Below are 12,344 nucleotides of genomic sequence, written 5' to 3'. Positions count from 1 at the left end.
TTGAATGGTGCAGGAGGTGCGGTGGCACCGGGCCCAAAAGCTGTCAGAACTCCTCTAAACACCTAATGTTGCTATATTTTATTACTGTACCGGCAGACTCTAATGCAGTTACAATGGGCTTGATTTGAATGATGCAGCAGGTGCAGTGGCACCTGGGCCGTAAGCACTAGAAACCCCTCTAAACACCAAATAGTTCTATATTTAACAAATAAATAAGCAGTCCCAAGTGCAGTTTCTTTGCAAGCACTAGGGTCATGATTTCAATAGTGCAGCAGGTGTGGTGACACAAGGGCTCAAAGCTTTATGAACCCCTATAAACACCACGTATTGCAATTTTTTACTACTAAATAGCCAGTCACAAGTGCAGTTACCTTACAAGCAACAGGGTCCCAATTTGAATGGTGCAGCAGGTGCAGTGGCACCAGAGCCAAAAGTTGCCATACCTCCTCTAAACACCAAATATTGCTATGTTTTACTACTAAACAGGCAGATACAAATGCAGTTATCTTGCAGGCACTAGGGGCATGATTTAAATGGTTCAGTAGGTGCATTGGCACTGGCCCAAAAGTCGTCAGAACTCCTTTAAACCAATAATATTGCTATAACATCAATTGATTCTGTTATTTTCCTCTTTCAATTAATTTTTCAAATGCACGCTATTACTTACCTACACTATACCATTAGAAACAGCACAATATATTGTCTTTTAGTACATAAACAAGTCAAAACACTTTAAAAGACTTTCTGTAAGTTATATTGTTCAGCTACTCAGCAAGCTACAACTTGCATGAAACACAGCTTATTACTAATCATATAGGCTAAACCTAATGCATTTACCAATGCTTGTTTACGACTGTCTGCTCTTAAAAACGTGTTTATGAACATTCACAAAGAGGAAGGAGTTCCTCGGGCAAATGGATTACCACCTACAAGAAGTAGGTGGTAAAATGGGAATGTTTAGCATCCGCATGTCAGTCGCTAAACATTCTTACATGCCACTGCAATTTGGTATTAGGAAAGGACACCCTTGCAACAACCCCCTAACACTTAATCAGTATGTTTTCACAATTCCAAACTGCGATTTGGTAACTTGTTACTGAAACAAGTTTTGGGAAATATACATTCAAAATGCATTTTTCCGGTCGCAAACTGCTGTTTGCAACCGGAAAACTGCTTGATACATCTTGATACATCTGGCTCCAGGTCCGGTGTGGACCAGCAGAGTCCTAATTTACTCCCTTCAAATATCTACCAAAGGGAGAATAATAAAACGACATGTTTCCCGACATGAGTATTGTGATTGGTTACTCACCTGGAACCCCGAAATGCTGATATCCCAGTTTTTGGCTGCTGCATTGGATGGCGTCATTACTGCCCCGGAGAGGGCGCTAGTCCCCACCAATTGACAATGAAATGAGTATTCCGCCGGAGAGGAGGCGTAGGGTATGCTGAAGAGAGCACCGGGGGCGTTGTTGTTTTCAATTATCTGAACATTGTCGACAGTGAACCAGTTCCGCGCCGAGCCCGTGTAGAATTGATTGCTCATTGCAAATCTGAAAGCCAAATGACATCAATTTCAATGTATCATACATGAACACAAAATGTGAGAAGTTGAGTGTAAAAGTATTATTTGTTTTAAGTTATTATAAACAATACAGCAAATATACAATAGTATTTTTCAAGGGCCAGTTCTAAGCATGGGCAGCATGGGCTGCTACCCAGGGCCCCACACTCAGCCCATCAACAGGGGGCCTCGCAAAAGTGTACCCTCCCATCCTAGGACTCGCACACAGTGAGGCCCAGGGAAGGGATACCTCTCTCCTGGGCCTCGCAGGCATATATAGTGCTGTGAGGTATAGGGAAAGAGGACCACCTCCCCTGTACCTCGCAGCACTGGACAATGGCTGCTAAGGCCCAGGTATGAGCCCCTTCTCCTTGGCCTTGCAGCCCCACATGTAGCTGTGAGGCCCGTCTGCATTTACGAGCTTTGGCTTGCGATTGGGGATGCTGCCCACTTCCCACTTTAATGCCCATTATCCCATCACTTTGGCGCTTGGCAGTTTTAATCATTTGAAAAGACAAGCAACTCTCACTCTTTCAGATGCTGATGAGTTGTGAAACAGATGCTCTTCAGAGGCAGGCAGGAAGGCGTTGCAGCACAGGAGGGGGGATGTGCCATACAGGGTCAGGAGCACCTTCCATTATTTAGATGTAAATTTCCTTGAATGGGTAAATGAAACCCACTTTTTCTGCAGTTTTTATATATCAAAAACGACCCAAAGATATTGGAGTGCTTTACATGAACACCAATTACTTTACACATGAATGTATTCCTTTTTTTAAGCACAGAGAGATTAAGTGATTTGTGAGAATCCTCAGTTCCAAAGTCAGCAGCTCAGATGTAAGGTCACATCATCTCCCCCTCTCTAGCCATGCTCAGGACCTGAGCGGGGAGTAATCTCTTAATGTCTATTGCTTACATAAACCCTGTTTCAAAGTACTGATATGTTGTCAAATCAGTGGTCGAGGCACATGGAGAAAATTATTTGCACAGGATCAAACTGGTGCTTAAATTAGTAGACCCAGCACTGCAGTGCGCTCCTACTTTGGGCAAAGGCTAAATATTTACCACTGTACTGCATTTAGGTGACTATATCATGTGACTGGGCACCTCTCTTCTCCAATGTAATATCCATTCAATTTATTAAACCACAATGACTAGTAGTTTTTACACTGAATCAAAATACTCCCAATCTTGCCAAAAAGGAAGCAGCCGAGCAATACGTTAGGAAAAGTGATTGCCCAAGAGCACACAATGGGAGGCAGGGATTGAAAACCGTACCTACTTGTTCTACATTTCCAACTAGGGTATCAGTGATTCTAATGGCAAGATAAAGGGGCTCCCCCCCCCCCCCCCCCCAGGGAATTGTCACTTTGTTATGGGCCCTGCCCAGCTTTCGAACACAGTGTTAATTTTCATCATAAAGCTGAGATTAGATGTCAATTATCCATGGCTAAAGTGTACGCCTTGAACCAGGTCCTGTAGCAGAGGGTACTTGCTGGACTTTATGGGTTGTCACTATTTGCCAGTAGAGTTTCAAAGCTTAAGGCTATATCATTCCATTTGGATACCAGAGTTTATTTTCTAAACTTGTCGCTCAAAATTTGAAATAGCGAAAACTCAAGGCTTACTCCAGGAGGTGGTAAAAGGATTAGTACTCAAATAAGGCATGAAAAGTAACCACGTTTTATAAACTCAATCTCCAGCTGAGTTATCTTTTAAAATGGCCTGCTTTAGAGGGAGGAGTTTAGAATCAACCACCAAAAATCCACTGTGACTCATAGTTTTCCTGTTCTCCAATACACATCTTCTAATGCCTCTGCTCACAAAATGTGTCTTCACACGTGCAGTCTGTCTCAAAATGAAGTGATAATGGAAAATTGAGCACCTTACTTGGCCCTCACAGCGATGGTTGTTGACTAAGACTGCGAGGCCCAGAGGAGGGTACTCTTCTCTTCCTTGCAGCACCAGACCATGAATGTGATGCCCAGGGCAGTAGGTCACATGCCCTGGGCCTTGCAGCACTAGACTATATCTGGAAGCCAAGGGAATGGGACCACCCTCCCCTGGGCCTTGCAGCTCTAGATCAGGTGGGGTGGTACATTGGACGTAACACCCTTCCTCTGGGCTTGCAGTTTACCCTACTGCTGCAAGGCCCATGGAAGAGGGCTCCTATATTCTGGGTCCCCTCTCCTGGGCCTTGCATCACTAGACCATGGGTGTGAGCCTTAAGCCATTGTGTAACACTAAAAGGCCTTGCAGAGGGCGCCTCTCGTCTGGGTGTCTCACAGCCATGGTTCAGTGCTGTTAGGCCCATGGGTCCCTCCTAATCATCTCAATGCTACACCATGACTGAGAGGCTAGGATATTGGGGGACCTCTCGCGTCCCCCCACCCCACCCCTTGGCCCAATTAAATGTGTCTCAGTGCTGTTGTGTAGCATTTTAGAATCCAAGCATAATTTACTAATTCATGCCCTTATATAGGTATAAATCACATTACCCTTATATAGGCATAGAAAGCATGCCCATGCTTAGACATAACCCATTCAGTCCAAATACAGGCATGGCTACTTCCACAACGATTTCTTGGAAAACTCGGCTTCAGCAGTCAGGGACTTCCCCTTGCTTGAATATTGATTTGTCCTAGAAATCATGGAGTTTTCAAAGAACTACCATTCCCTTGGGGTTCTTTGATGACGTTATTATGTCCAACTTCACGTCAAACTATGCACCTTCAAGGTATAAATATGCCTACACTTGCCCTAGCAAACACACAGTGGTAAGGAGCAGCTCGACTATCTACTTGCCCAATGTAGCTTGCTACAGCAAGTGCTAAAGGAAGCCGACCCTCCAGCTGACTCTCTGATCAAGAGGTTGCCTTTCTCTCGCTGAGAACCCAGCTCCAGTGTTTCCAAGCTACCCTCGCGGGGTGTTGGGAAATCGAGTTCCGAGACAGAGATACCAGACCTCCTTCATTCTAAAACCAAGGTACGGAGCTGATTAGACCCTAAGAGAAATCTTGGTTAGATTCTTGGCAAAGAAAAACGAAACCTATGCTACACCTCACTTGCTTCTTCCCGCATACTAGACTTAGGTTAGGTACATTGGGGTAGGCGAATTTTAGAAGCACCAGTTGAGTACATTTTAGCCTTTGTTATTTATGTATGTATTTATCTATGGTTTAGGAACCATACAATGCTTTTACAGTATTATTTTATAATACTCTTCTCACTTTACGCATTATACTTTGCAACCAGTATTACGATTGTAGTAGTTCACTTTACTTGCTTGAGAAAGAAGACTGTTAAATAAATCCTTTTATTGAAAACGCCCGTCTCTCTATTTCTCTGCACCTCTGATGAAACCAAGCATGCACGATTGACGGAGTAAAATATCTATCTATTGTTTCCACGAATCTGAAGATCAGTTTTATTCTTGGGGAAACAAAGTTGTCATGTTTACGCGGTTGTCAGAAACTAATCCCTTCTTGTTTATTTGAGAAAGTTTCTAGTGACCTCTGAGCTAGCTGGCACTCACAATTAAGTCTAATATATTCAATAGAGACCTAGTAGACCTAAGTCCTACGTCAAATCTATAGGATATATTATTCCAATGCACAGAGCCTATTGGGAATATAGGAAACTACACTACAGTGCTATACCCTGGCCCTGTGCATGGGTATCTGTCAGCAATCGGTAGTTCAGCAGCTGCAGCTATTAAGAGCCCAATGTTCACATATTATGGCTTTACTGTTCTGTGCAGCCAGTGGACGAGGGTGAGGAGACACTTTTACTATGCACCATGGCACCATTTCTGTGCTATTTCCCTCTCTTTCTTGGGCCTCACAGCCATGTTTTAGAACCATGAGTCCTGCGAGAGTCCGATCCTCCCAGGGCCTCATGACCATGGTTGGACACCCAAGGGAGAAGGCGCCCACCTATTTGCTTTGCATCACTGGAACATGGCTCTTTCAAGGAGTGTAGTTAACAATAGTGCAGCAGGTGCAGTAGCACCAAGGAACAAGTATGTTAGGGACTCAATGCACCCAAATGATGGCTGTGTTTTACTGTCTGGTGTCATTTTCTTGCATCAGGGTCCATGGCACCATTACTATGCCACTGGATACTTCTCTGATGACCCGCACAGACAGCTCCTGTTGATGCCAAATGTCCAAAATTTGTATTTACTTGCCAAGGGAATGATGTAGGAAAACAGGCTAATCATTAGCGGGTGCAAAACAAATAGTTTACCTGGCAAGCCTGGCGCAGTCCATCCCAGTTGGATGTCACAACACTAACTCTGGGAACAACCACTGTGTAGAGGTGGCCAGCATTTGCTAACATGACAACTGGGAGGCAGGACTTGTACCCCAGGACTAATATAATATATGTCCATGTGGTAGAACTTTAAAATATATATACTTATTTTATTAGTTTTAATTATATTTTTGTTTCACTCATACTAGCACCAAGAAAGTTACTCCTTGCAAAGCCATTCAACAAAAGTCAATTGATGACACTTCCTGCGATGTCATTTCCTGTGATTCCATGCTGTATGCAAATCAGAGGGGCCCCACACATTTCCTTTCTGACCAGAGCCCCAATAGTCCGAGGACCGGCCCTGGTATTTTCAATTTAAGTCTTTTTGTATATGACAACTCAATCACCCAAAACACTGAGGTTCAACAGGCACAGTCTGCTTCTTTATCTTACTGATAAATCATACCTTATCTCTAGGGTCCTGATGTCTGTAGTCAAATTAAAATATTTTAAGGACAACCTGTAACGGACAAGAGACAAAAACGATAACGTTAGAAACTCTGACAAGTTTTCTTGCTGACAGAAAGCTCTGTGACCCCCACAATAAAGAGGACTACAAACAAAGGTAATAAACAACGGTCATTTAAGTTGTTTTATTCCTGTATTTTGTTGAATGTTACCATGCGCTAGTAGTAAAGCTACCAGTATCCCCAACTATTTTAAAGGCCGAGGCTTATGGAAACAATATTTAACAATGAAATGTTTACCATAGGAAAAAAAATGCATGATCATTTTTGTAGTACAAAATGAAAGATCCGTGAAGGTGGGGCTGGCCATCACTGAAGGCTTTAGTACTGCATTTATTTCTGTCTGTATCTTTGTAGACGGAGGGAGGCTTTGTTAAGTCACAACAGTGTAAAATACTGAGGGGCATAGTTATGTTGAAGCCACACAGCACAAGTCCCCTTGCTGCGCCTCACGGTGTGACAGGGAAAGGGCAGGATGTGCCATATTTAACATAATATGGAACATTCCTGCCTTTTCCCAGCGCTGGCGCACAATGTATTGCCTAGAGCCAATGCAGGCTCTCTTTCACCATGGTGCAAGGGTGTCTGCGTTGCAGGCAGGATATGTTTTTGTGCAGGAAGAGGCACTTTCCTGCACAAAAACAAAAAAATATCCCCATAGGCACATTTCTCTTTCTATGTGTGCTTCAGCGGCACACATAGAAAGAGGTAAGGAACAAGGAGAAATAAACATATTTCTCCTTGTTATGCCTCCCCTGGGGAAGCGTAGCAGTTTTGGCACATTTCCAGGTCTACCACTATGGTAAATCTAGGACCACGTCAAAATCCATGGATTTTGCGTGGGAACACCCATGCACCACCCATGGAACGCCTCCCTCACAACACAGAGATTTGCGCTGCGTTGCAGTACTCTGGGTTTATCAAGCCACTCTGGGCCATGCAAGGAGGTCTTGCCTGACTTGATAAATCGCATATTAAGGGTTGCGTCACTTTAGCACCCCATTGCGTGGTGCAAAAGCAGAACAACTCTTTGATAAAATTGGCTCAGACTTCTATAACACTGCATCGTGTGTGACAAAAGCGCAAAATCATTTTGTTGCACACCAAGCAATGGTATATAAGGTTGTTATTTCACTTAGATACGTGAAATATAGGAAACATTTCAATATTTCTTGACTGTCTGAGAAATACAGATTTATCATCATAACGACACGCCACAAACTCTCTGCAGAGCTTTAATATTCTCTGTGCTACCAAGATTATGTAACATGGATGACAAATTATCTAGCAGCGCTATTTAGGTTATGTGGAAACAAACTTAATTTATGCGGCACGTTGTCAGTATTTTTTTATCCATTTGATACAGAAACATCAGTTCTTTTTAAATCTGCAACTTTTGCAAAGTATTTGGCAAAAGCAGTAAATCCACACTTATGCAATACATGCTGTAGTCACCAAATCACCAAAGTCCACTGACCATCACCTTTTCCAATTGCTTTATTATTAATTTATTCAAGAAAGGGACCAAACTAATTCCAACAAGTGCCAATTGTTAGATGCATTGTAAAGCAAACAGATTCTTTCAAGCTAGCTACCCCAAAAATAAGTGTGTAATGTAACAAATGCATAAAAGGTAATGTGTAATATAATCCTACATTGCTATCTCAAGGTTCTGTTGTAATGAACAAATCACCCAGCTCTCAGTATTGTGATTTTTGATGTCACCAGAACCCTGCAATGGCAATATGCAGCAGGTGCACAGCAAATGCGATTCAGCAACAGATCACGATTCAAAATTGCTAATGTTGCCTGATACAATCACATTTATTCAATGATGTGATCCATAATGTATAAATATCTTAAATTAGCATTACATCCCTGTGTGAGTGCCATTCTCTGTTACCGACTGGCCGGAAATTTCTTTATTTATTCATTTATTTAGGAAGTTTTGTATAGCGCTGCTGGACCCAAGAGTATCAGAGCGCTTTACAAGGTAGGTAGACATATTAAGAAATAATAAACAAATTTATATTGTGCAGAAAAATACACAAAGGTAAAAACATTGAAATTAAATGCTAGAGGTGGCAGAGAAACAACGGAATAATAAGAGGGATAAAAGGGAGTTGACATTAAGGAGCGAAGGGGGTGTGGAGAAGGGCAGTGAGAGAATGGAAGGAGGGAGAGGCGGTGGGTAAAAAGTGAATCATAGTGGGGCGGTAATGAGCGGGGTCAAAGTCCAAAGCATTAGGAAACCCAGTGCTTGTTGAGGAGAAGTACTTTGAGTCTTTTTTTGAAGAGAGGGTAAGAGGGGTTGCAGCGAAGGTCTTTGGGGAGAGAATTCCAAATCGTCGGAGCAGTACCAGAGAATGCACGAGATTGGGTATTTTTACATTTTACTTTAGGAGGGATCAGCGTAAGGGAGTTAGTGCTCCTCAGGGACCTAGAGCATCCTGCTTTTTGAAGTTTGCTTGAAAGGTAAGAAGGGGTGTTTTGGTGAAGGGCTTTGTGCGTGATACAAGCAATCTTATATGTGGATCGTTCTTCAATTGGAAGCCAGTTTAGGTTTTTGAGGACAGGGGAGATATGGTCAAATTTCTTATAATCAGAAATGAGTCTGGCGGCAAGGTTGCGAACAGATTTGATTGGTGCAAGGTGGACTTTAGGGGTTCCAGCAAGAGTATCATTGCCATAGTCAATCTTGGAAAGGACAAGTGATTGTACAACGATTTTTAAGTCATCAGCTGGAATAAAAGGTGGTGAAGGGTAAAAAGAGCACTTTTTGCTACATTTTTAATGTGGGGGAAGAGATTAAGGTTTTGGTCAATGCTGATGCCTAGTGATTTGACAGAATTAGAGGTTGAGAGGGTGCAATTAAGTGCTGTGATATCATTCATCCACAGTTGAATGGGAAGGGGGTTATTTTTGGGAGTGCACAGGATGATTTCTGTTTTTTTAGGATTAAGTTTGAGATGGTTGAGATGGAACCAGGTTTGGACTTTCATCAGAGTGTCATTGAGGTGAAGGATGTCCTTGTAGGATTTAATCTTGTAGTAAAGTTGAGTATCATCTGCATAGAGGTGATAGCTGATTTTGGCTTGTTTGAGAATGAGGGTGAGTGGTTCCATGAAAAGATTGAAAAGGGTAGGGGAAAGGATCGATCCTTGTGGGACACCGAGTGAGATAGGTTGAGGTTTGGAGAGGCAGTGACCAAGCTTAATTTGTTGAGATCTATTTTGGAGGAACGAGGAGAACCATTTAAGTACAGTGCCTTCAATTCCAAAGCGATCTTTGAGGGTGTTAAGAAGGGTGGGATGGTGGACAGTATCAAAAGCAGCCGAGAGATCAAGGAGGATTAGTAGAGAGGATTTACCTTTGTCTAGAGAGCAATGAATGTCGTCAGTAATATTGAGCATAGCAGTTTCGGTACTGCATCCCTTCCTAAAGCCAGATTGGAAAATGTCGAGGAGATTGAAGGAGCTGATATGGTTATCTAATTGGGATAGGACACATTTTTCAAGTGCTTTAGAGAGGAAGGGACGGTTAGAGATAGGGCGCAGATTGATAAGGTCATTAGGGTCAGCAGAGGGGTTTTTAAGAATGGGAGAGATTTGTCCTAGCTGAAGGGAGTCAGGAACACAGCCAGTGGAAACTGAGGAGTTGATGATGTCGGTCCAAATTGGGGCTATGATCAGTTTAAGAACTTGAACTAAATGCGAGGGAAGAGCGTCTTTGGAGTGTGGTCTCCCCTAGGTAGTTGTAGTTAGGACCACATTTCCAAGGGGAGGCAGGTAACACAAGCAATTCAAATGGAATCACCTCTGCTGCATGGACTTTATCATCGCAAGGACCTCGCATCGCCGCCGCAGCTCACAGCCCACAGCATGCATCCTCATCAGAACCGCTGGTGCTTGATGCATCCTTGACACAGACTCTTGAAGCACAGGCAAACCTCATTGACTGCCTCCTTGAGGACGATGAATGACTGTTAAGTCCCGGAAACCAATGCTGCGTGGTGTATCTCTGACCTGGAACTTGCATCGTCTCTGCTGTGCAACTCATCCTCGGCGCCAGACCTCGCAACGCTCCGGATTCAGGATTTAAGGTACTCTTGTTCAGCGTGCCTAAGTGGGTCTCTGTAGCTGGCGTGTGCTCCATCTTGATCGGCTGCAATGCCCCTGGCACCAAATTAATATTAGCAAGAAGCCTCCCCAAACACCAGCTGATGGGTTCTGAAAATACACGTTTGCCTCAAATATTCACTTTTACATGTTGATATATATATTCTAATTGTAAGATTGAGCTGCACACAGAGGAGATACTCATGAGTTACTCGCTGGAGAAGCCTGGGCTATTGGAACTGATACTCACGTTGTGTTTCCGGGTGAACAGTCAGATGAATTAGTGTTAGCATCTCCAGACACGAAGGTCTTGTTAGTCAAGTCCAGTTTAATGGTTCCGTTGACCGTCATAGAGATGTTTGTGGCATAAAAAATGATGCATGTGGCTGTTCCATTGGTCACATTCATTGGGGGATACGGAACAGTGTCTACTACTGTGGCTTCTGCCATCAGCCGCCGCCTCCGCGCGGATGTCTCATGGAAACCGCTGTGTATCTGAAAGGGAATCAAAGACAAGTTCTTAGCTTCAGCGGAAGAGAAAGTCTGATTTACCTGATGGAGTTTATTTTCCGTCAGACCATGGTACACTGGCAGCACTGAAGGTATTCCATAGCAAGAGAAGTTGTAGCATAAATTATAAATATTAATTCCCAGTACTAAAAATGTGCCCATCGATTTAAAAGTAAAAGCTGCAGTGTAGATTAATATTTGGATATGTCATAACACAGCATTTTCAGAGAGCATAGTTTAGTCACATCTTCCACGCAAGTCTATCTTGCTTTTTAGATACAAGCCAGTGTTTTACTGAAAAGTCCTTGTTAGTTTTCATCCTTTTTTTAGACCAAAGAGAATTGTAATCTTGCCTAAGTCCTGGACAGGAGGAGCTCTTAAATAGGCGGGGCTCAAGATTAACGGAAGCTAATGAAGAACAGGCAGTCATTTAATAACCTAGGTGCAGGATGTACTAAAGAACAAGCAACACCATATAAATGCTCCGTGGAATCTGTCTTCCTTCCTCTTCCTGATTCCAAAATCAGCTTCTAACACTAGCTGGGATGGCAGACCACGCCCACTCCACATTATCATCATTCACTCGACTCACAGGGGACACGTAGAACATACCGGATATACTCATCTCCCTCCATATAGCACAAGGAACAAAAGACATAACAAAGTTTCAAAGGTGGACTCCGGTTGAATCAAGAAAGCGGGCTCGTTGTCAAGCTTGCACAGCTTTGTTGAGTACCATGAACAATGGGTGTTTCAGCACAAATTGTGACTGCACAGTGTGTTTTAACATATGTACCCCACACATCTTTAGAAATTGAGGCAATCGGGGAGATAAAGTTGAGTTTCTAGAACCAAAAGCTTTGTGGTCAAATCCCAAAGCCTGCTTTAGAATCCAGGGTGCTAATTTCCAAAGTCATCAATTTAGTCATTAGACGATAACTATTCGTCTAGTCAGCAAAGTACTTATGGCCCAATTTTACTGTTGGCAGTAAGCATACTCTGTCGCAACTGTGGTGCAGTTCGGGCTGGACTGTCCCCATGAAGCACAGGGTCAGACTGATTTGCATATGGCCATGTCTGAACTGGAGTTGGGGAGTAAGCTAAAGAATGATGATGGATTAAACCCAGATCAGTTGACTGGAGGTGAGTGCTTGCAATGTTCAACACTGAGTCCATCATCCCCTTTGGGTTTGCTTTGTTCGCCCTAAGTTGGCAGGGTATGCCCAGACGTGGGTCCCTTGCTCACTTTGCCATTGGATTCAAGCTACCCTGGCTGATGAAGGCTGATTAGCCAGAAACTGGTCCCAGGATTCTTATTTCTGGTCCAGGGAAGACATGGCTTGGCAGTTCGGGCTGGACTGTTTCCAT

At 43.2% G+C, this 12,344-nt stretch overlaps 1 protein-coding gene across 1 annotated transcript in view; it reads right to left on the bottom strand.

The window, feature by feature from the left end:
• Positions 1-12,344, bottom strand: part of LOC147750549 (V-type proton ATPase subunit S1-like) — a 335,890-nt gene that overhangs the window by 82,413 nt on the left and 241,133 nt on the right. Inside the window, exons 7-9 of the mRNA XM_086966826.1 lie at positions 10,717-10,961; positions 6,288-6,341; positions 1,313-1,553 (exon numbers count right to left, since the gene is read on the bottom strand). Of these exons, the coding sequence (XP_086822952.1) occupies positions 1,313-1,553; positions 6,288-6,341; positions 10,717-10,961 (540 nt within the window). The remainder of the gene's footprint in view (positions 1-1,312; positions 1,554-6,287; positions 6,342-10,716; positions 10,962-12,344) is intronic.

The sequence above is a fragment of the Lissotriton vulgaris genome, chromosome 1_1, assembly GCF_964263255.1.
Source record: "Lissotriton vulgaris chromosome 1_1, aLisVul1.2, whole genome shotgun sequence".
Taxonomy (NCBI): domain Eukaryota; kingdom Metazoa; phylum Chordata; class Amphibia; order Caudata; family Salamandridae; genus Lissotriton; species Lissotriton vulgaris.
This window is presented reverse-complemented; position numbering and strand designations above follow the sequence as displayed.